The 22,587-nt window shown below is 39.0% G+C and overlaps 1 protein-coding gene across 6 annotated transcripts in view; it reads left to right on the top strand.

Annotated features, from left to right (window-relative positions):
• Nucleotides 1-22,587, top strand: part of CEP112 (centrosomal protein 112) — a 123,171-nt gene that overhangs the window by 60,280 nt on the left and 40,304 nt on the right. For all 6 annotated transcript variants that reach the window (XR_014936657.1, XR_014936658.1, XR_014936656.1 and 3 more), the window contains one exon: nucleotides 14,321-14,551. Coding sequence is in view for 3 of the 6 variants with exons in the window: in XM_085522542.1 (XP_085378668.1) it covers nucleotides 14,321-14,551 (231 nt within the window). In the remaining 3 variants the exon portion in view is untranslated. The remainder of the gene's footprint in view (nucleotides 1-14,320; nucleotides 14,552-22,587) is intronic.

Raw genomic sequence — 22,587 nt, 5'->3', positions numbered from 1 at the left:
TGAGGGGTCCTGTAGAGACTCTCAAAAAAGGCTTCAAACCAGTCAGCCAAGAGCTCAGTGAGGTGGCTAAACCCATCATTTCATGGGGAAATACTCAATTACTACCCCAAATTGGGCTCTAGCAAGTGAAAAAGCGGAAAAAATGCGGACTGCAGCGCAGACATTCATTGAAATTTAAGGGAAAAATAAGGCTCTGCTCTTAAAGCCAGAAACCACGCATCTCAGGCTGGTGAATCCCTCCACCAGGCACCTCCATTGAGAAGGAACTCAGCCTCCTGTGCTGTGATAAATTTCTCTTACCACCTTTGTTGTTTTGCATCAAGTGCTCAGCTCCTGATCCCCACTTGGAAGCTGCCACTTCCATATGAGATGTCTTTCAACACAAGGCTGTTGAACAGATTATAATCATCTGCCACTTCCTCGCTTAATGGAACCGTTGAAGAGTTCCTGTACTGGAGAGGTGATCATCTATGATCCCTTCCACATCTTTGCTTGACTCTCACTTTTTACAACAATTGGAATTAGACAGCAAGCAGTCCAGTGCAGGAGGTGTGACTTTTCTTGCTCCTGTATCCCTTTGTACTTGAGAGTGTTCAACATCTGAAGTATTTACTAATGCTGTTTTTGGAAGCCATGCATAATGGTGCATAAATTGCCGTTTGCTGATCAAATATGCTAAGTTAGCTTAGGACAGAACTGACATTTTGTGCTGTCTACAGTGTGTGTAAAAGAGGAAGCAGTTGCCATAGAAACTAGCTCATCACTTAGTACTAAATCTGATTCTGAGATGGAGCTCTCAGCCAAACAGACTTTGTATAATGTAAGATGGAATATCTGGTAGTTCTTACACTGTTATGAGCATTTTATATAATTAGGTTTTTTTATTTTAAATATAGTGTCATGGTTAACCCGTGACATATAGGCATCTGCAACGATGGCGTATGCAGCGTCACTGCAGAAGGGGCAGGGTTCATATCGTATGGCAGTGTTCTGTTTTATGCCAGTACATGCTGTTTACTGAAAAGTGATTATTTCCTAAAGAGGAGTTAAATAGAATGATTTCTCTGAGGTGGAAAAAGCCCAAAGAGAGTTCAATTTTGCCCATTGGCTGAGTAAAGGCTCTTTAAGCTTGGCAGTTTTTAACAAATGCACTGGGTGTGGCTTTGCATGCGTTGGTGTGAAATGGTTTTTAAAATTAGAGGAAGGAACATTAAGGCGATAAATGAATTAATCTTTTCCTTTATATCCCATTGAAATTCCTGTTGCTACAGCTTGGATCTGTAGCTGCTTGTCCTCACAGTGCTGTTTTCAGGAGGAGTTTGCTCTTGTCTGCTCCATGGTTCTTCCATGCACTCATCTGAGGACAGAAGCTCCTCTTCTGCTCCCCGGGCTGAACAAATGCAGTGCTGGAAATGTATGGAGCAAAATTCATTTTCCAGGGATGGAGGGCAGGATGTCCTGTGTGTGTGACTACCAACTGAGGTGCTAAGTATTGTAAATCAAGCAGTTTAATTTATTACAGCTTACTTTTTCTCTTGTCTGTTATTCTGGAGAAAGATTAACCCAAATCAATTTTGTCTCCCTTCCTTAGGTCAGCAAATGAATTCATTCTCTAATTCCATTCACTCACTGCTACCACAAATCAAGTTTTGAACAGTAGTGCAGCCATTACACGATTTATCTGATAGGGGAAATTTTATGATCCATTCAGTTCCTCACTTCAATGGTATCATAAATACCAAACAATGACTGAAACACCAGATGAAAAATTATGACTACCAGTAGTTTGGAACGTTAGCATCACTTGTTTTGGTAATATTGCTGGTCTTCAAACAATAAGATCCATATGGATGCTAATTTCCCAATTTTGAGCAATGAATACAGCCTCTTTATGGTTTAAGTAATGATATTACTCAATACCACTGCAGGATCCAATAGACTCATGATGAGGTAATAAATAGCCATTTTGGAGATGCGATTATTTGTGTTCTTTTATGTGGTTTGTGATGGGGGAAGGAGAAATCACAAAGCCAGAGGAAAGCTTTGCCCTCTCCTGTAGCTGACACACTTTGGCTGAAGATATGTCAGTTGAGAAATACGAGATCATCTGTACAGCTCCACGCACGCCCACATTAAAGTATTGCAGAGGAACCTTCAAGTGGAAAACCAGTAACAAATTGCAGCTGAACTGCTTGTGGCAAACTGCCCTGACCTGAGCGCCCATCGATCTGCTCTCCTTCAGTCAGGAGGAAAACAGAAGACACCTCTGGTTTTGCTCTGTTTCATAGCAGGAGCTTTGTGGTGAGGGGAAAGAAACCCCATCATGGGTTATCTTTATATCTGCAGATGGTGTTACTGGCACAGACACCAGGCTGAGTACTTCACTGTTAATCAACTTTGCAGCTGTGTCTGTAGAAACTTCTGTCTCAGTTTCTGCCTCAGATGTTAGGAATTTGCTAAGCCGGCTGCTGAGGGTCAGCCCCTCCATAACCCAGCTTGGGGACAACGCTGCCTTCCTCCCCTCTGTTGAGCAGGGCCAGCTGCATCCTACATCATTCCATGATTCCAGGCCTGCTTTGTTGCTGCCATTTTGTGGTTCTGATTTCCCCTATGGCCAGGTAAGGGCTGGGTTTTAAGTTCTACACTGAGGAAGTTTCAGGTAGAAAATACTGCCTGTCTCCCCAGCTGTAGGCTCTGGATGTGTGCTAAGCACGTATGTTTGAGCTTACAGAATTGTGTATGCCTTCTTTAAAGGAACAGGTTAAAAATTGCATTATTTTAAAATGCAGTGAGTGTTTTCATTGCGAAGTGAGACGGCAGAGCTGTTCTTTGGCCCAGTCACCTTTGAAGACATGACTGTCATCCCACTTTAATAAATAGCATTTCTTTATTTGGGAAGAGTGGCACAGACTCTGACAGTGATTTAAGGTCTCTCGTGTTGATTTCATGAGGAAAAAATATTTTTCGCAGTATGACTTTAAAGGACACTTTTTTCTCTCAATTACTCTACATGTTGGCAGCAAATTAGCTTTGAGGGAATATTGTGCAGATCATCATTCTCTGATGTACTGGGGAGTCATTTTTGGATCTTTTAACTCAATCAGACCAGTGACTGACACTGTTCACGTCTTCGGTTTCTGTAGATTTGAAAGACTTTCTTTTGACAAGGAAGGTGATAGGGAGGAAAAAAAAACAGATCCAAAGTACGAGAGTACAAGAAATGATTGGCAAAGTGGTGATATCATCAAGTGTTCAAAGCCTTTGCAAATTGAAGCTTATTAGGCTGACATTTTGTCTTCTATTCAGCGCTAATTGGAATCATGCCTGGTTGCATGATGTGGAAGGCACTTAAAACCTTGGTGTTTATCATGACAAAATGACAGAAATTGATGTCAAGAATGCCGTAGATTTCTGTTTAATGGAGAAAACAATATATTTCACATTGAAATTACGTGTCTCGTTGTATTTACATGTATGAAAGTCACCCTGAAATACTGCAAATGAGACGACTTTTATTTTTGGCCCCTAAAATATTGGCTTGGTGGCAAATATTCCATGTTAAGTTTTTAAAGTTGTTTTTCAGTGCTGATTAAAACAGCACTGATGTAGCTTTTAAAAAGCCAGGGAAAAAAAAAAAAAAAAAGAAAGAAAAGAAAAAAGAAAAAAGAAAAAAGGAAAAAAAAAAACAAACCACCAAAAAAAAACTCCTGACACAGTGCTTTTACTTGAAACAGATCTGAAAATTCCAGGAAGAGTGAGCTACAGCCTTTTGTATGGGTGATAGAATTCTTCTAAAGACGTTTCTGACAGCCTGAATTCTTTTGTAGTCTGTGCTTTCTGGTGTATTGGCATCTGTAAAATGAATTTAGGAAAGAGAAGTAGAGAGGAAAGTGATTTTTGGAAAGGCAGCCAGTACAAGTGCACAGTGTATGCTGAAATATTTGAAAATAGGTGCATGTCTTCCTGCTGTACTTGGCATTGTTAGGGATATTCAAGTTCCAGGAGCCTGCCTTGATGATTGGGGCGCTTGCCTACGGCCTGGGATGGGGTAGCTCACATGGCCAGCACGTTGTTGTGCATCTTCATCAATATTGGCAATATTAGAAAGACAATGCTGGTTTTCCCACTCAAATCAGTCAGGTGCGTGATAGTGTGTGTTTGTATGTATGTATATGCGTGTGTATGTATTATTGCCCTCTAATGGATAGAATCTGAATGGCTCAGCTGTGCGTTCTTGTATTCCTGTAGCAAAACATTACTTATAGGTTGTTTGGTATTTCCCATTGTAGAATAATCTTGTAAATCTTGTTCTGATACGTCTTTTGCATTTAATGTTCCTTTAGTTTGTGAAAATAACCTGAAATCCAGCCAAAAGTCCTGCAGCTCAGAGAAGGGCATTTCTTCTATGAAGTTTCACTTAAGTCTTATTTCAGCCAAAGTACCACCACTTAGAATTTGCCATCTTCTTTTCTTTTCTTTCTTTCTTTCTTTATTTATTTTCCATAGTGGTAGAATAGTAACTGAATATGAACAGAAAGTGTGGGTTGGCTGGAAACTGGGTTTATAGTTGCCTTCATCACTTCTCACAAAGCTCTGCTAAGATACCGTACCCATAATGTTGTTGTACATCAATCCGTCATACATCTATTACTTTAGTGTCTGATTAATAAGCTGAATCCAGCTTAGAGCAACAGAAAGATCAGTACATTAATCAAATTCCCTTGCAATGACTGTGTTTTCCTATGAATGACTTCCTCAAGGTGGGATACAATGAGACGTGTGCTGTCCTGGCTTTCTCTCTGCATCAGGGTTGGATGCTTCCCTGTGCCTATACCAGCCCAGCTCTCAGGGAGGCTTTGTCAGAGGCTGCTCCTGGGAGCAAGGTAACTGGTTGCAGGCTTTGGGCTGTTGCAGTTTACATTCATGGTGAAAATAGGGGGAAACAAATAAATAAATAAATACACACACATTTTGACAGAGAGCTGAAAGAGCATCTTCTCAGCCCAAGGCTGGGGACCTTATCTGCATTTATAAATAGTAGTGTTTTTCTTCTGAATGCGTTTCCTAGCAATACATGGGTTTTTTTGTTTGTTTGTTTTCAGAAGTGTTGTTTGCACTTACAATGCGCTGGCAGCCATTGTTTGTATTGTTTAGGATCAAATGAGGGATTTTTCTGAATGTTATTTTGATTTGATTTGATGACATTGTTCGCTAGTGAATTATGAAAGCTGTGATTGTTTGGTGCACAAGAAGGGCATAATGCGTTCCTCGGTCACATGCTCGCTTAATGCATGCACATTGTGATGGCAGTGGTAATAGCACCATTAAAGAACAAAAGGTAGCAACACATAGTAGCTCTGTATCTGGCCAATCCCCTCAAATTACCATAAATATTTGAGCAATCTGAATAGTTTTAGACTCTGTAGTAAAGCTTTCCTGTTCTTATCTGCCACTGAAGGAATGTGGAATAAAGTATTCCTTTAACCAAGTATAAAAATATGTATGCTATGCAGTTATAATCATATGTCATTAATCAGAAAATACTGCAGTAACTCTGACAAATTAAAAACACAAGGATGTGTCTGCAAGGGCTTTTTCAGTCATTAAAAAGCTGCTTCACCTCTCAGGCAAACTATTTAATGGCAACTTCTTGCTCAGTGTACTGACATCTTCAAAGGCTCTGACATCTGTCGGCCTTTGAACTACCATTAAAAAATATTATCCCATTTCCATTCTTTTATGCCCATTTTTTTAATTATAGCCCTTCTTTCAAGTTAGGAACATGGTTGGTTTAAATGATGCTGTCCTTTCGTTTTCAGCCACCCAGCTGCGGTTTGAATAAATTGATGTAGAATCAAAGGCGGGACTTTAAAGGGAAAAGGTTTGATGGACTTGGACTCCGAACCAGATGAGGTTTTATGATGAAAAGGGTTTAATCCCAGCACAGGCATCGCTTCTATCAGTCGAGCAGTACAAAGCGATTCATATATATAGGTTCATGAGAAATGATCTATTTTTTTTTTTAAACAGCACAGATCTCTTCAGGACTTGCAAATGTGGCATTAGCTAATATTCAGAGAGCTGATTTCCTTTCATCCACCAGAAGCTTATGATTATAGTACAGTTCTCGAATTGGAAATGAGAGCTGCAACACAGATTTAAAGCTATGCTGTCTGATTTGTATTCAATATACATGTCACTGCGGGACAAGCCAGTCTAGGCCGAGCTGGTTCAATAAAAGGAAAAACAGTTTCAGCATCTGCAATTCTTGGGGGGGAAGATACCAATTAATTCTTACCTGCCCTACCCAAGTATTGTGTCGGATACTTAGCTTACTGCTGTCTCTAAAACTGTGCAAGCAAACCCTTGTGACAATATTTCTTTGGCATCTTTTGCATTAGACATTGAGAGCAAGTGCGTAGCATTAATCAGTAATGGCTTCTAATGCAGTCATTTACATGGGAGGCAACGTTTGCTTCCGTTCATGGGTTTCAAGGAGGCTTAGCAGAGACAGCTTTGCTATTCCTTTATAGCAGTAGCCCTTATTAATGCAGTAATTAGGCGTGCATATGGCGAAATCTGAGATCTCTCAAGAAATTAATCAGGTGCTGTTTGTCAAAAATACCATCTCTTGGTACCAGAGAAATAATCTCTCTAATAGTTCCCTGATCTTTGTGCTCACGTTAGCTGAAATGGGTACGTAGGCACAATTTTTTACATCTCAGCAATCAGATTGAGTCCTTCAAAACAATACTGCTGTCCAGAAAAGTAAAAGCAGTAGATTTCAAAAGTCTTCTAATTGTGTCCTCTTAAGAGCCTGGGCTTTGCTGTTGTACAGAAGAACTGCTGCTGCTTCTGGTCAGCAGCTCCCTGCCGCCATCATTCCCTGCCTGGCTTTGCAGTTTAAGAGTAATGCATTGGTTTTGATCTTCTGCTCTCTTAATGCCAATCAGAGTGTGTTTTGTCTTGGTTTTTATGGGGGTGGTGGGGAGTGATGGTGCTGGTTAGTAAATATAAGCATGGGGCTATATAAATGGCTACATTCAGTAGGTTATTTTATTTTGGTGATGTTTAATAGGATTTTCACATTTAGTACCTATTTAGGTTTTTTATCTTTAAACTGTGTGTTTATTAAAAGAACAGTAGATTCGAAACAGGGGCATAAATAAGTCTGAAGACATTCTGGCCCTGGGATGCAGTAGCCTGTTTGTCATTCAAAAAAGGGAAATGGCATCAACTGAAGTCAAGGACAGAGAAGGATAAAAAGGATAGAGATCAATGTAAAGGTGCCAGAGGAAGATACTGAGCCAAAAATACTCTCAATTTCAAGAAAAGAAATGTTATGCACACAGACTTTATTTATTTTGTACAGATCATCCTGTGATTGATCTTGTCTTTCTGAACTGGCAGCTGTAGCACCATGCTTCCAAAAGGTCTCTGAACTCAGAACAGCCACTGCAGGGCTGCCGGGAATGGTGCAGCCTGCACTTGAGAATGAAGGTGCAGAGTGGGAGCCTGGAAGCTGTGTGCTGTGCACCAAGGACACCAGAGGTGCTGGCAGCTGCTGCCCTTGGCTCCAGCCTGACATCTGGGTTGGAGTGCAGACTTGCTTCTCTAGCACTTTCATCTTCCCGCGGATCTGAGAAATGTAGCTGTTTGATATAAGGATGACCCTAAAGATAATCAGCTCGAAAATGTTTTTTCCAATGTGGTACTGATTTGAAAAAGGAGAAAGTCAAAATCATCACTCTGATGTGTAATTTGCTGTCTTACTTATGTAAGCAGCTAATATGCCACTACTGGTTAATTAGCAGAAATACTGCAACTACTGTTACTGCCTTGCAGGAATGCCTTTGTGGGTTTATTTTGAAAGTGAGAAGCTGATCAGCTCTTTAAAGTCTAAAGCTGTAAATTACAATTTAAAAAATAAATTCTGAAGCTGATGGATTTCAGGATTTCTGTCCACACATATATTCACTCTCGAGACTCAGAATGAAGACTTCAAGCCAGGTTAAAGACTGTCATCTTCATCTCTAATATGGCCAGGACTTGGACAGGATCATGCACTTTGAGTCTTTCTCCTGTCCTTCAGATACCCATTGGGATGGACATGGTGGTAAACAGGGTCTCATGTCCATATTGTATTTCTACAGGTATTCAGAAGGGGGGAATGGGAATCCTCACATGTACAAATAGCTTATTGCTTAGGTTTTTTTAATCTGTATTTTGCTTTATGTTTGTTATGTTAAGCTTTCAAACCAATGCCCTTTCCATTGCAGTCACCATAAAGGGCCCTATGGGATGTGCAGGGTAACATTTCTGGAATGCTCTAAAGATGTATGTGTTTTGAATGGTAATTTGAACAAACGCAGCCAAAAGAGAAATGAGTGAGTGCTTTCCTGTTCTTGTTTTCCTGCTTTCAGTGAAGTTTTGTGATTAGTTGACAGGGTGAAGACATTTCTCATAGACAATATGATCTGTACCTCTCCTGGGGACAAATTGGGAATTATATGTTTAATTTTGCTGCTTCATGGAGATGAATGTCTATATTAATCCTTAAATCGGTAATGCATCGTGTCTGCATTTCAATCAAAATAGCATGTTCAAGAAATGTGAATGCTTTTAAATTTAATACATGGAAATTTAAATGCAATTTTTTTTTTAATTATTATTTTTTTTAAAGTTTTATCTATGAGTATTCCTATGTCCAGCTTCTCCCATCACAGCGATGGGTAGTTCTTCCTCATCCACTGCAAAAATATTTTCAGTGAAATTCTTTGGGAAATAAAGACTGAAATGGGTATTTCTACTTGATGTCACGTCACAGCAGATCATGAAAAGTTAGCCATAGTTTGAAAATGGAGTGATGTTTTGCCTCCAGCAGCACCGTATGGGTATGGGAGTGCTAAGCCTGCCCCCAGCCCTAAAATACTACCGAGCAGAGCACAAAACAAGTAGGGTTGGTAGGTATATACTTTGATCACATTCACAAGTATTGGGCATTGTTCAGAGCATACACAATATTGAAACAGTCCAAGTAAAGAATCTTACAAAGGAGTCTTGATGTTTAAAAGCACCTTAATGCTGTTAAAATTAATAGAATAAATATGCAAGGCAGCAGCTCAACACTTCACTTGGCAAGTCCTAGTGGATGTTTTCAAAAGAGATGTCAGAGGTACATATGCAAAGGTGAGAAAAGCTGGGATTGTGTTGAGATGGAGTTGCTGTACCTTTGCATAAGCCCTGTAATACAAGGACTGAGATTTTACACAGCTGAATAGCAAACATTTTACTGTTAGTATTATGGTTGCCATCTGCACTGCTTCTGCAAGGGGTTTTTTTTTGACACCGAACATGCATCTGTTTCATTTTAGAGAGCTGCTACTCTTTGTATGCTGGGCAGCTTAGTGAGTATAACTATGATTTGCATAGCATTTTTCCTATGAGAAATACCTAAAATTGCTATAATGCAGTTTGATCTATAATCTGTGAGCATCTGATTTATTTATGAATGTATTCATCGCTTCATCCCCTTAATGAAATGCATTCATATACAAAGATGTCTTCTGCTGATCTAATTGTGCAACAGCAGCAATGTTATGGACAGATTTTTTTCGCCCCAAGAATGAGGAAACTTGGACATGCATTTTAATGTACGCTTACATAGCATTTTGTCCAGCTCTTTTGTATTGAAGTTTTAATTTTGCCGGTGTTTTAGCATTCCCAGCGAGAAGTAGACTTGTGATCAGGATTATGTGCAATAGAATCAATGTACTTCAGTGGGTTTTTTCCTCCAGAACAACTTGCTTTTTGGAAAATGATATCAGCCCTCCGAGGGGGTGATGCCTACCTGTTGGCTGTTGAACTGTTGGTCATTCTCACTTCATTTTACACCATTTTATTTATCTGTTCCCTTAATTACCACTTTTATGGGTCTGTGTGTTCTTACCCAAAGGCATTTAAACTTGACAGTGTAATAGATTGTGCTGTGAAAGCTAAATAGCTGTTTATTGCTTATTCCTGCTAATTTGGGCTTTCCCACATCATTACCCGTGTGATAATGTCCACGATATTTGTGGAAGTAGTTTTCTGTACAAACCACTGCCTTTCCCACACTGTGTTCAACCTTATTTCCTGACCAAGAAATACAGCAAGAATGCATTAAATCATTCCTCACTTATAAAGTAATAATGGCAGAAATTTGACCACAATTAGCCATGCGTTATTACGTTAATCACTTGTGTGTTACCTTGAGTCTGCCATCTTGGTTCTACTTCCTTGCCTTTCCCTTTCTCCCTCTTATCACTTTCATTCCCTTTTGAATTTGTGTTTCACCTGTGATTATGATGCTTGCTAGTGTTGATGCTCGGAGGAGTTTTGTCTAGAAAACTGGCATTAAACACTTGAGATACAGCATTTTAATGGATTGTGAATTATTAAAACAGTTGTAGGGTATGGATTTGGACTTCAGGTATCTTTAGATTTGGATTGTAGCTTGAGGAGAAAGTATTGCTGTTTTCGGGATTGCTTTGTATATTTTGAGTCACTGTCACTTCAGAAAGGAGGCACAAGCTTATCTTCAAGCTGGCTGACTTCTCCTGGCTGGGAGGAGGGCAGATGTGCTGGCCCAGTGGGTGACTCAGGATGTTACATGGACAAAAGGAGCAGAGAGCCACTGGGTTTGTGCCTGCCCCTTAGGAATTGCTTTTTTTGCCCAGTTCCTTTATCTCCTAATGGTGAAAATTGCATGGATGGTTCCCAAAAAAACCATCAAGATCAAGTGCAAATCTGATTCTTGCTGAGACTGCAATAGCAAGACTCATTAATTTGAACCAATTTTGTTTTGAACACAAACCAACATTACACATCTTTGAAGTTCTTATGGCTGTATTTTTTTTTCGTAGCTTAGAGCTGCAAACAAATATTATTTGTTTACTTTTTTTGTAGTCTTTTATGTTAGATACATCGCTTTTTTTTTGTGATGGTAGAGAAACTTGTTCTATTTCTCAGCACTTTACAAAGCTTTGTTTATTAACAAGAAAGTTAAAGTACTTCAGATTCCCCGTTTCCAACAGATAATCTGTTCTAAGTCATTTTACACTGAACGTGTCACCAGTTGTTCTGCTGACTCCAAGGGGATTCTTCTCCCATCTCTTCTGGAGTACTAGACTAAAAAAGGGAGTCATTGTCACCACTGAATAACTCTTGTGCTTTGTTCCTTATTTTCCTTTTAATTCTTCTTCATCATCAAAGTGAGGTTTGTTTTTACTGCAGACTTCCTTTCCCTTACTGGACTGATCTCCTTTCAAAAATAATCCACTATCCAATAACAAATATTTTGGTTATGTCATCCATCTCTGTCACATCAAGCCAGCATAACGAGGCACAAAGAAACAAATCTCCCTTTCAGTGTGTACAGCTGATGGTTTCATATAGAGTGCTGCTCAATGAGTGCATCAGTTTTTATCTCCTTCCAGGTGAGAAAATGCTGAGCAAGTGTTGGCTCAGAGAGGCAGAAATTGCATATTAACTATTAAAGTAGGGCTGTTACTTGTGGACTAATATGTTAGGTTATAAGCTTAGTAGAATCCTAGTAGAAAGGATAGTGATGATCATGAGCTGAGTCCATGGAATTGCTCAGAGGTTTGTTTTCTACTTTTTAAGTTCCATCCAAGCAAAAATTAAAAACAGCAAAATAGAGACCTATGGAGTCATCTCCAGCTGAAGCCAAGTGAGCCCAGTGCAGAACACATTTGAAACTCAGCCTGAAGAGTTACTGTGATCCACTTGAAAAACACAGGATTCTTTTAAAGAGATGCACTATTTCAGCAGCAGTGAGGAGCAGTAACGGTTCCTATGACTTCATCTGCTGGGGGGAAGCTGCTGAAGCAGCTCCTGTATCAACTTTAGATCTGAGCCACTGGGAATAAGGCTGAGTTTTATCTTAACTCCACATTTCCGTGGTTTTGTGAGTTCAAACACTGTTGAGGGCATTTCAAAGTTATGTGTGTTGGTGGGCTAGATGTGGTTTGCTGTGTCATCCGGTGAGAGGGAGACAGTGAAGTCTATGTGTTCCATCACTGAGTGTGAAAGATTCAGCCATGCTGCGGCCTCTTCCTTAGAAACCAATCCAAGTAAATGCTTCATCAGGCTGAAGTTGAAGCTCTTGAAAATTAGAAGGAATCCACTATCAGTATAAGCTGGGGTATGTAAGGAAGGAATAAGTTGTTTTACAGTAAGGATGATGAAACACTGGCACAGGGTGCCCAGATTTGTGATGGGTGCCCCATCCCTGGAGACACTCAGCTCAGGCTGAATGGGACTTTGAGCACCTGATGGAGCTGTAGGTGTCTCTGATGATATCAGGGGATTTGGAGCAGATGGCCTTTAAGGATCCCTTCCAACTCAGACCATTTTATGATTCCATAATATATCTTCTTTTAATTGGAGTGTACTCACTCAGTTTATTTCTCGTCTCTGTGGCATGTAGCTGGACTGAGTTTCAAACTTCAGCAACAGATTTTAATTTGAACTTTTTGCCAGCTTTATATTTTCTTATGCAATTTACTTCTTAAAATTGAGAGCACATGTTTTCCTTCCAAATAACATGCAGTACATTTATTGGCATTTTAAATAGGCCAAAGTGAGTGAGCAACCTTCTCTTTTCTTTCAAGTCTACTTTTTCCCTACAGGCAAATTGCTGTGGGCTTTTGACCCACCCTCTTTATGACACTATTTCAGCACAGATATTCTTAGTTAGAATTCTAAGTTATCCCTTTGAAACAGGAATAGAAATCACCACCTCAGCTAGCAGTTTCTTCAGCTATAGGACTGTTACTCATGCATGTGTGTACATACATACAAGTGTGCCATAAAAATTAATATGAAACCTCTACCTGTCATACAGTTGACTTTAAATACTTGTGGGATATTCCACGTGGGATATTCTGTGAGCTGGTGGTTTCTTTCCATTTGTTTTCCTTTATGTTGATTAAGTTGTTGTACAGAATGCTTGTATTGTCTGGACCATGCGTAGATTTGAGCATCCAGAAGAAGAATTTAATGAACGATATTGAGAATCGAATCTTTTGTGGGGTTTTTTCCCCCAGAATTACTAAAGGAAACCAAACCAAAATAACAAGAACAAAATCCCAAACAGCAGCAAAATAAGCCTCGCAGTCTTTCTGAAGTTTTATATTTCCTGGATTTTCCACTGAAAATTATGTCATCTTGTGTTGTGGGTTTTTTTCTGCTAATACTAATTTGCCCACATTTAAGTCTAATAATACTTTATTAAACCTGACATGTGGAATAGCAGAATCTCAGTGATGGAAAGTTTGGGATTCATTTCCTTTAGCAGTTTTAAGATAACCATGTCACAGAAAGTTGTTTTCTGTCGCGAGTTGTTCGGGTCTAAGCTGCTTCTGCCACTGACTTTGTTTATGGGAAAGAAATCTGGCTGTAAGAACCAGACTTATTTTAAGGTAATTGACAAGAACTGTGTCTGTGGTCCCCAGTGTAAGCTTTTCCCAGTCACTTTGGGGAGATTAGATGTCTCTTAACATCATCTTACTAGCAGTGAAGTTGCTCCAAAAGGACTCCCGTAATCATATTAGTTTCGCTGCCATCACCCCGTCTTCAGATTCTTTCTTCTTCCTTAATAGAACCAAATCTGCTTTTGCCATCTATTAGGTCCAACATTAATACTCTTTTGCATATTAATTACTCTTACTTTACCTATAACATTCAGCTCACTCTTGTGGCTCCGCAGTTTTGAATCTGGAAGCTTGGTACCATTGCTTTTTCCATGTGGCAGTAGAAAATGCTGCATTGTGCTATTTAATATTCCACTGTCTTTATATAGGAGTTATTGGGTATAGAATGGAGTAAATAACTCAGGAGTTCACTCATTTATTCTGGCTTATCATGTGACTTATGAATTTTTCCTTGTATTCTAAGTGAGCTTTGGCATTTTATCCTAAATATTTCAGCAAATTTCCTAGGAATCTTCTGAGTTATGTAATATCACAAAGTTTCCCTTACAGAGAAGGAAGTTTAAAGAAGACTTTTTAAAACAAAATGAAGATGAGGAATTATCTCTCAACAAGAGTAATTGTTACTGTTCCAGGCAGGACTTCCATAGGAATGGCTATTAAAAAAATGAGTGCTACATTTGTCACTTACAATTTCCATCCTATAGAAATTGTAGCTGCTGTCTTCATCAGGGTAGCCCTTCTCCCTGTATGTAAAAGGCTCTCACTCAAACACTGTATGATCTTGGGGTATAACGCCTCCCTGAAAGACCTGTTCTCTATTTCAGGTTATCTGTGATCTGGAGAGCCAAATCCACAAGCTGAAGGAAGAGCTCATTCAGGTGAAGGCTCAGCAGAAGCAGCAGCTGATGGAGCTGAGCCTTCAGAGGGAGGAAGAAAAGCAGAGGGCAGCGCGAGATCAGAAGGCGGTGGTCAATCAGCTGAAAGCAGAGACTGAAAGGATGGTGCTAGACCTGAAAAAGGCCCACGCTGCAGAGACAGAGAAGACCTTGGACAAGGTAAGGAAATCATCTAGGGCTGCTTCTTGCAGCACAGCAAGTGGGGAGTGATTGCCTCAGAAGTCAGATAACCACAGTTGTGATAATGTAAAAATGCATATGGGTCATTTGAGTTGAAAAAGAACAAGGTAATGTGCTGTACAGCTGCTGTCAGATGCCACAATCACTGTGTGAGTACAGGACGTTTTGTGATTCTGGAGCAAAAGTATTCTGTCTGAAGATACGATGGCAGCGGTCACACTGTGGCTGTTACTCACCTTCTGGTTGATCTGTGAGCAGGATGGCCATGACCTTTAAACTCCAGATGACTGCAAAGGAAAACCCAGCTGGTTGCTTTAAGTTTATTGGACTAGAGAGAGCAGAAAGGGCAGCTCTGTCTAACTACGCTTTTTCTCCCTCCAAATGCCCCATCTCTGAAGGTGCTCAAGGCAAGGATGGATGGGGCTTTGGGCAGCATCCTTGAGTGGGTGACAACCAGCCCATGGCAGGGGACTGTAACTGGGTGTGCTTTAAGATCCCTTTCAATTTGAACCATTTTATGAAAATAAGGGAAGTTCAGGCTACAATTGCCAGGAGATAAGGTCTAGTTGCCAACAGTGTCTGGCCTGCTTTTGTCTGTGTGCATCAGATGAGCAAGTGCTGTGTGAAAGGTTTGAGAATAAAAATTAATGTTTCAACTTCATCATGGCTTCCATCCTTATTCTGTTCAGAGGGGTCACTCCTTATCAGTGCATTGATTGTTTCCTAGCAAAACCTTAGTTTACCAGCTTCTGAATCAAAGTGTTTCACTACATGTGGGATGATATGAACTAAAACACGTTAGTTTTATTTCAAAGACTGAACTAAAAAAGCCTACTTAATATTGATGGTATACTAAGGGGGTGTGTGTAAGTTGTTGAAGTATCTTTTATATTTGTTAATGTAATGAGTGATACATTTTATTGCCCACTGACGTACAGTGGCACAAATTAACGATCTGCACATACTGTCTGAATGGCCTTTGTGAAAGTGACATTTCATTTACCTGTGTCAGGTTCTTGGTCTGTAATTTTAAACAGCGTCAGGAGGATTATGTTGGAAATCAGCCAGCCTGAAGCCATTAAAATGGCTGTGATCAACAATTCAGAATCTTTTCTGAATGTAAGGAAAGCTCCGCTTGGCATAATTATTTAAAGCCAAGGTCACAGAAAGTATTTAAACCTTTGAAATTCATCATTAAAGGATTAATTTTAACTCAGGAAGACATTGTCATTTTTGCTTAAAAATGGAATTTGAATCTCAATTCTTTTCTTTCTTTGATCTTTTTTTACATGTGTAGTATAGCAAAAGAAAAGTTAACTTCTTTACATCCTCAAATTAAAGTTACAAATAATCCTTCATAGGGAAATATCTTTAATAGTCTTGAATTGTCATTTCTGTCAGAAATATATATTTTTTGAATTTGTTGGACTTTTTCCCTATTTTTCCAAACAAAATCGCTAATTTGAGGCTTTATTAACTGCTCTTAATTTAACCTACTTCTCTCTCTCTCTCTCTCTTTTTTTACCTCTAATCAGAAGAGCACACGTTGAGTAAAGAATAAGGGGGGAAAAGAATCTGTTAGAAAGTCTTTCATAGACATGAAGAATTACCTTGCATTGCTTTCATATCTCTCTCTAATGTTCTTCACTTCTGTCTCCCAAACGCAGAGCTATAGAAATTGGCCACAAAATCCAGAAGTCAGAGTAGCTGAAAGGGTTTGCTCCATTTAAAGGTCAAAAGTAACAATTTCAGCTAACTTACTTTCAAATCTTGAGCCTATTAAAAGCCTTAGAATTTTAGATAGGGATCTATCTGAGAGGGGAAAAAGAGTAAAACACCTTAATTGCAGCATGAATCTTGAAACTCGTTTTTAAAACAAGCAAGTTTCGAAATGTAGGACAACGTGGGAGAAAGTTTTGTCCTCAGAAATTAATTCCTTTTGCCAAGTCTTTAAAGATTGTTTAAAAATCCAAGAGGAAGCTGGATTTCACTGTTTAGGCTTTGAAATAGTCATATGGATGTCCAGATTTCTGAAGGTCAGTTCATTCCCATGTGAAGGAGCTCGTTCCTCTGTGGTCTGTTCTGTGAGTAATACTGATTCTTGTGCGTATTGCTTCATGAAATTGTGAAGAATTGTTTTAAAAAAGGGAAAAACTGGCTGAAACTCCAGTGGAAAAAAAAAAAGAATACAAAGAGACATAGGAATCCTATGGTATTGCCTTTCCCATAGCCCTGCTGCAGTGGGAATGGGAGGAAAGGGAGTGGGGAGAAGAGTTTGGAGAACCAATTCTCATTGCAAGCACACTGGGCATTTAAATAGCTGTTGGTATTTGTAGACAGCTCTTTCATATTTATCTAAGTAGTATTCTTTACTGGGACCTTTGAAGTTGAGATTTTAAGCATCAGAAAAGATGACATCTTGCTTATTGTAGCATTTTGGTTAATTTTGTTGGTGATTATGGCATACGATGCCGGAAAGTTCCCCAATAAAAGTAGTATAGTTAAGTTTATGAATGTAGTATGGTACGCTTCCATATGCACAGTTCCATGCTGTTCTATCAAACTAGTTGTCTTTGTGCTTTTCCTCGGCTGGGTCTGACCACATGAAGTCTCCCATGTTCATTTCACATCTGCATCCTTCCTGGTGGTGTAAGAAGTGATAGCTGAGGATATGGAGATTCACAGGTCTGACAGGCATTTTTCATCATTCCTCTGTCTCCTTCCCTCACAGGGACCCACATGTATGATGTAGCAATAGGGTTGTGCTGCTGCAGGGCAGTATGGCACTTTGCTTTCAGCCTGGCTGGGTTGGGTGCCACAGCCCAGTCCTGTGTAGTCCCCGTATTGCTCACCCTTTAAGATGTAATATGGCTATTATGTTAGAACGCAGAACATCTTTATCAGATGTGGATAATAAGCAGTAATGTCCTTAATGTCTGATAAGCTGTGCTGGACATGAGTCAGACAGAAATTGAAGATGATAGCATGGAGAATCTGAAGCTACTTATCATGTTCTTAGGACTTCTGCACTTTCATAATATCTGTTATCTGTCTCTAACATAAATATTACTTGACAGTTTCTCCAAATTATTTCTCATATATTAGCTAAGGAATCTTAAATACCGCTTCAGAGGAACACTTGCATTCAATCACAGTGATTTTGATTTGCTTTTAAAGCTGTTAACATATAGATTTAATTTGCTTGAATTTCATTATATCAAGTTGATTATAGCATTTTCAGATACGGTGGTGATTTTTTTTCTATTTGAAGTCATACCTTATTACGATGAAATGAAACAAATTATTAAAGAAATAAATGTATTAAACAGACAAACTGCTGCATTGAAGCTCCAGTAATGACTCTCTTAAGCAGCAGGGAGTCAGGTGTGCTAGAGGTTGCACCAGCACTGATCAGCCAGGTGGAACAGACCCTACAAAGCCTATGAGCGTTGTCAGATTTGCCAGAAATTACTGAAAGAAAGAGACAAACTGCATTTCTAAGTGTGTGCAGATGTGAAGCTTGGCTAACACAACTGTTTGTAACATTTGTCTGTGGTATTTTCTTGGCAAAGCAAATGAGCATTCAGAAAGCATGACCCTAGCAGATCAGTAGACATGCTAACAATGCTCAAAGGAAGCAACCTTGGAACACTGAAAGTATCTCATAAAAAAGCTCTCTGAGCAGCGTACATGACTAAACTGGAGAGGGAGAAAAGACTTTTTTTTTCCCCCTCTAAATAATTTTCAACATTTAGCTTTTTACTGACTTTTTTTTTTTCTATAGTTAAATAGAGACCTTTTTTTTTTTGACTCATCCTGTTAAATCTTTATGCGGCTTCCAGGAACATCTAATTCTTTTTCAGTGCTGCTTTTCTTGTGGAGAAGTAATTTACATTTTTGTGTATTGACTAAAAAAAAAAGGAAAGTCCAGCACTTGAGTTACTTGGCTGCAATTCTTCTATTACGATACTTTTGTGAATTTCATACAGAGAGACCCCAGGAAAGCGTGCAGCCTGACCAGGGCTGTGCAGACCACTCTGGTAGGTTTTAATGGTGTAGCAGGTACCTGTGCTCTGAGATTTATGTTACTTTAAATAAAACCTGACAGTTACCATGTTTTCTGGTCTATACCTGTTGTAATCCACCAACATCTGGTGCTGAGTCTGTGTGAAGCTAAAATGCCTGGGAGATTTGAAAGTGAAAATTTGAAAGGTTAAATATTTAAAAGAATATGTATAAATATACCCTCTTAATTAGGAATTACTTCCTTAATTAGGAATAAATATTCTATATAATAGTTACATTATTGTGTTTTTGTTTGGAAAAAAAAAACCAAACCAATAAAATACAGATGGTGTCGTAGGACCACAGGGTTGCTCAGGTTGGAAAAGACCTTAAAAGATCATCAAGTCCAACCACAACCTGACCATTCCTCCCTAACAACCCTCTGCTCTATCATGTCCCTGAGTGTCCTATAATTGGATGCTCTTGAAGTTCTATGGTTCACAATGAAGATACTGATGATATGCCCTAGAGACCATTTCCGCTCTTTTATCATCAGGCTTCATGATGCTACACTCATTAATTGCCAAGCACAGACCTCAGGTGCCATCTAACTGGGCCTAACATTGGGCACACTTTCATACTGCGTACACAGGAATACCTTTAATTCACAGGATCTGTGTCGGTGCTACAGTCTGTACTCATGAAGGTGTTGGACTTTTCAGGCCTGGCAAATAAATAGAAGATGAAGAGAAATAATACAACATCTACAATATCTTCAAAGAGATTACAGGGATCCTCTAAGAGATATCCCATTAGAAGTATTGAGTTTCCCCTATGCGGTTACTTCTGCTCATAAAAAATAAGCATTGCATGTTTTCCATTAGCTTACATTGTTTAATACAGTCTCTGTAGATGCTGTTCTTCTCTGCCAACTGTACATTTCACTAACTACCAAAAATGGTTCTCTTTGTATATAAAACCTTATGGGAGCTGGACATCACTGCAGCAGTTCTGTAGGTTCCCATTTACGCTTTTTTCATCATGGAGGCTTTGATCTGAGTGACACCTTTCACTTCAAGTATTTCACATGTTTTAAGTCTCATGGAATCATTATCTCATTCTCCTTATTTTCACAGCTCTATGCTGTCACTCTTATTTAGATGTGTTGAATGAATGCCATCTGGCCTAGGTGCCCAGACATGGCAATCAATGCAAGCCAAAGCAAATGTTACCCCAGGAGATGTATCTGCTTAGGTCAGCATTTACATCAAGCTTACTCATTATAGATTTATTTGCAAGAAGGGTTCCATTATTAGGACCAAAATGACATAAAATATCTCTATTGCATATTGAAATTTTGATACAATTTGAAGAAATTGTATATGCTTATTTGCTGTCTCTTTGTGTGCCTGTAGTAGAGCAATGCTACAAGTGGCCTTTTTGTTTGTTTTTCCTTTTAGTAGAGAAAGAAGTGTTTAGAAATTAGGGAAAGGAGAAAAACACTGTGAGTCCTTCAGAGTCTTTAACGTAAAGAAACAAAAGTGTTCCAGAATGACTTGCTTACAGCTATAGAACATGTCACGGAGTAATACCCACCTTCATTAAATGGGTGAGAAAGAATTCTAATTGTTTTGAAGTTCTTGTGATCAGCCTGCATATGCTTCATTGTAACGTGATACTAAAGTGCCTCAATTATGATTTGTATATTTTGGTGCCAGAAGGTTTTTTTCTTATGCTAAATTATTAAGTTCTGTCAGCTGCTGGGCTGTCATATAGAGATACAGTAAATCACATTATATTTTGTCATGGATTACACAGAGCAATAAATTTGGGAACAGAGATCAAAGTAGTTTCACAATCACTTCTGAGTGTAGGAGGGGTGTTTAACTTGTAGAAAATCTGATTTAGGTGAAACTGTTGCAGTTCTTGTGTGAATTTGAAATGAATTTGGGTGTCTGGTTGAAAATGAATAAGGTACAAATCCCCAGGAGTTCTCCTGTATTTAGTTCATAAGAGTAAATTCTGACCTACAGCTGCAGGACGAAGAGCAGATAAATAATTAAACATTGGGCACGTTAAGTGCCTCACGGTGTCTTATTTATGCTTTTAATTGCCTTTATGATTGAGCAATTCTCTTTTTAATTGGGACTTTTCTGGACTTGGGTACACTTAGTCATTGCTACAGAAATGCTTTCTGGCTCCGCAAAGTTGTATTGCTCTTTTTGGGAAGCTTTGTTGTGTTTAAAACTACAAAAAGTAACCCCACATAATCTTGCTAAGGAACACAGATTGCTTCACATCATAGATTTGTAGGGGATTTTGCCTTTCTTTGGATGTTTGTCTTTCCAACAGCACAAGCTCGATTTCGGTTGGGCTGTCATCTGATGACATAACTTGGTAATACCAAGTCTGTCCTTTTGTTACCAGTTTCCCTTCTATCTATTAAACCAGATTTTCTCCCAAAGTGATACCTGGAATCTTTTCTTGTAGCCCTGATTTTATTATAAACTTCTTGTTATTGCTACAAGTTTCAATTTAGAAAAGCAAAAACAAATCTAAAAAAAATAAAGGCCTCATTCTTATTCTTTGTGGCCCTTTCAGGAGTCTTTTAGCCCCTCCTTGGTAAAAGGCAAAGAACACAGACTTGGCTGATACCAAATAATAAAGTGCATGAGCCTCAGAAATCTCTGAAATCCAATGGAATTTTGTATTATAAAGCTTGAATCCAAGTCAGCTCCCGGATCATCTTGGTGCTGTTGCCCTTGAGTTGTGGAAGAAGCATTAGCTTTGACTTGAACCATCAAAAGTATTTAGCAGCCTATCCCATCATGATTTTACTGGGTGTCAGTAGTTCATGTACCAAAACCATCTGGGCCTGAGTGATCCAAGCTCATCTGTAAATGCCTTTGTGCTGGAGTGGGAGAGAAAGACAGAGCATACGTGAGCAAGCGTGATGCCTCAGTACCAGCAGTGTGTGATACTTCTGATAGGTAAAGGCAGCTCGTAAGAGCTCACAAAACTCACACTGGGTACATATTACATCTGTTAAGGCTCTGAAAAACAAAATGCCAGTGCTCTGGATATAATGTACTAAATAACCAGTGCTCTGGAAATAACTTAAATAACCATTTGAATTTAGTTAGACCAGGAGAAAAACACTAAATATTTTAAAGCAACAGTTCTGGAATGTATGGAATTACAGAGCTGAGGGAAAACTGTTCTTCATGTACCACTGGGTAGGGAGTTTTTCATTCTCAACATCTTTACTAGGTTTGCTCGGTTCATCTTATTTGAATGCCATAATATAACAGCCATCTGCCTCCAGGCTCCTATAGCAAAATGTCACGGTACCTCTTCAGATTCAGATAGCATTTGCTGTTTGTCCTGCAAATGTGTGACACGTGCATCAGTGCTATCTTGTTATAAAGTGTATTTAAGGTATGGAACGATTTCATATGGCAAGACTGAAGTATTAAACTGGTTGTGAAACCTTGTGTTGTATACAAGGCTTGGGCTTGATGAAGGTAATAGTTCTATTCTAGTATAAGGACTAGATAAGTTCAGCATTGCACACCATGCAGTGGGAGTCTCATAGAGGAATTATTGGAAGAGTTAAATGGATGTATTTAATTTCAGTACTTAATTGCAGAATGATTAGAAGTACACCATTGGATCAAATGAAAGGACTGGAGAGAAGAGTTTTCCCAAGGCACAAAGTGCCCAAGCAGTTTTTCAGTTGGGCCCCATTAAGCACAGAATTGCAATACGCTGCAGAAAGGCAATTCTCCATACGTGCAGAGGGTCAGATCTGTTTCTATTCATTCTTTTTTACTTTTTTGGAATGAAAAGTTCTTAGCACATGAATGAGAGCACGGTTGGTTTTTTTCCTTAAGATGCATGTTAAAAAATAAAAAAAAAAAAAGAAGAAGAAGAAGAAAAAGATTTATAGACCTACAAAAGTGGAACGTAAAATAGAAAATTAATAGGATTTGTGGGACAGATTGGGATTT

The sequence above is a fragment of the Coturnix japonica genome, chromosome 23, assembly GCF_054131305.1.
Source record: "Coturnix japonica strain WE chromosome 23, WE-NBRP24, whole genome shotgun sequence".
In the NCBI taxonomy this organism is placed as follows: Eukaryota; Metazoa; Chordata; class Aves; order Galliformes; family Phasianidae; genus Coturnix; species Coturnix japonica.
Note: the sequence above shows the minus strand (reverse complement) of the source record. Positions and strands in the feature narration are given on the sequence as shown.